The sequence below is a fragment of the Chlorella variabilis genome (assembly GCF_000147415.1).
Source record: "Chlorella variabilis unplaced genomic scaffold CHLNCscaffold_6, whole genome shotgun sequence".
Classification (NCBI taxonomy): Eukaryota; Viridiplantae; Chlorophyta; class Trebouxiophyceae; order Chlorellales; family Chlorellaceae; genus Chlorella; species Chlorella variabilis.
This window is the reverse complement of record NW_005435082.1, coordinates 1,458,923-1,460,697: the sequence shown is the minus strand read 5'-3', so window position 1 is coordinate 1,460,697 and position 1,775 is coordinate 1,458,923. Positions and strand designations below refer to the sequence as shown.

Genomic DNA, 1,775 nt, shown 5'->3' with positions numbered 1-1,775 from the left:
ACGCGCATGTGTGTGGAGGGCAACGTTGTGGGCGGCCTGCTGGCTGACCCCCTGCCCCCTGCCAGGTCCCCCTGCCTGTTATCCTGCCTCCCCGTTTTGACCTCCTCCTCCTGTCGCCGCCCTCCCACCTCCGCAGGGAGTTCCATCCGGGGCCTCAGCGCCTGGTGACGATGGTGGAGGTGCTGCTGCCCCAGCTCTCCGCCTTCTCACCCGAGTCCTTCTGCGCAGTCATCTTCTCCCTCGCCTGCCTGCGCGTGCGCCCAGGTGAGCGGCGGGGCGGCGGGCGGTGGGCGGGGGCGGGGCGAGGGGCACAGGGTGGGGGGGCCTCCTCTGGGAGCCTTGCTCAGCAGCAGGCTACGGGCGGCAGGGGCGGGGCGGAAGGGTTGACGAGTGGGCGCGTGGGGCGCGCCCGCCGGCGCCGTGGCGCGTGCTGTGCTTGCGCTGCTGCGCGCTGTGCTATGCCGCGCTGTGCCACGCTGCGCTGCGCTGGGGCGTGCTGTGACGCGCTGCGCTGCCCCGTGCCGTGCTGTGCAGACGACGCCGCCCTCACCGCCCTGCTGGACGCCTTTGAGTGGCAGATCCCCAGCTCCAACAACAGGTGCGGGCTTGGCCGGCGGGGGGACCGCCGGCCCACCCATGCAAAGGCTGCGGCGGCTGGCTGCCCGCAGGCTGGCCCATGAGCTGTTGCCACGCGATGCATGCTCGCTCGGTGGCAGCCCCGGTGCCGCCGTCGCCCCCCCGGCGTGCTTGGCCCGTGCCCCACTCCCCGCCGGCCCACGCCCGCCGCTGCTCCGCAAGCCCACGCCCGCCGCCGCTGCCTGCCATCCCACGCCTGCCCCCCCTTGGCCCCTTCCCCCCACCCCGCAGGCAGCTGGTGACGGTGGTGTGGGCGATAGGCGCGCTGTCGCTGGGAAGCCTGGTCACCGAGCGGCTGTGGGAGCGGCTGGGGGCGGCGGTGCTGGCGCAGGAGGAGGATTTCAACTTCTCCTCCGCTCCCTTCTTCCTGTTTGGAGCCGCGCGCCTGCAGCTGCCGCCCACCGGTGCGCGCCCGCGCAGCCGCCGCGCGCGGCACGGCGCTTGCCCGTGCACGTGTTGCTGTTGGCTGCCCCGGCGTGCGGCGCTCGTGTCGCTCTGCTGCTGCCGCTGCCGCCGCGTGCCTGCCTCCCTGCCTGCCTCTCGGCCTGCCTCTCGGCCTGCCTGCCTGCCTGCCTGCCTGCCTGCCTGCCTGCCTGCCTGCCTGCCTGCCTGCCTACCTACCTACCTGCCTGCCTGCCTGCCTGCCCGCCTGCCTGCCTACCTACCTACCTGCCTGCCTGCCTGCCTGCCCGCCTGCCTGCCCGCAGACGAGCTGATGCATGCGCTGCTGAGGAAAGCGCGGCAGTTCTCGGATGAGCTGCGCACAGGGGACGTGTCGGTGAGCGGCGGCGGCTGCTGGTGGCGCCAGGGGCGGGGCGAGCGCGGCGCAGGGCGGCCCAGGCCTGGGTGCCTGGCCGGGCGGGGCCGCGCGGGGCTGCTGGCGCCGCCCGGTGCGGCACCCAGCCAGCGCGGGGCGGGGAGGCGGGCAGCCCCCGGCTTCCGTAGGGGTGCCTTAGGGGTGCCGTAGGGGTGCCTTGTACCTCTAAGAGTACCTCTAAGAACAAAGGCTGCCAGCGCCCGTGTCGGTCACCTGCTGCCGCTGCCGCCCCTGGCGCCGCGCAGGTCATCCTGTGGGCGCTGGCCAGGCTGGGGCGCAAGGTGGGGGATGGGATGGTCAGCCGCGAGTTTGTGGAGGTGAG

At 74.1% G+C, this 1,775-nt stretch overlaps 1 protein-coding gene across 1 annotated transcript in view; it reads left to right on the top strand.

Moving 5' to 3' along the window:
- The window catches only part of CHLNCDRAFT_143845 (expressed protein), a gene marked incomplete at both ends in the record, with an annotated part of 5,128 nt that overhangs the window by 2,347 nt on the left and 1,006 nt on the right, over nucleotides 1-1,775 (top strand). The window contains 5 exons of the mRNA XM_005849313.1: nucleotides 137-264; nucleotides 535-598; nucleotides 868-1,040; nucleotides 1,344-1,414; nucleotides 1,699-1,770. Of these exons, the coding sequence (XP_005849375.1) occupies nucleotides 137-264; nucleotides 535-598; nucleotides 868-1,040; nucleotides 1,344-1,414; nucleotides 1,699-1,770 (508 nt within the window). The remainder of the gene's footprint in view (nucleotides 1-136; nucleotides 265-534; nucleotides 599-867; nucleotides 1,041-1,343; nucleotides 1,415-1,698; nucleotides 1,771-1,775) is intronic.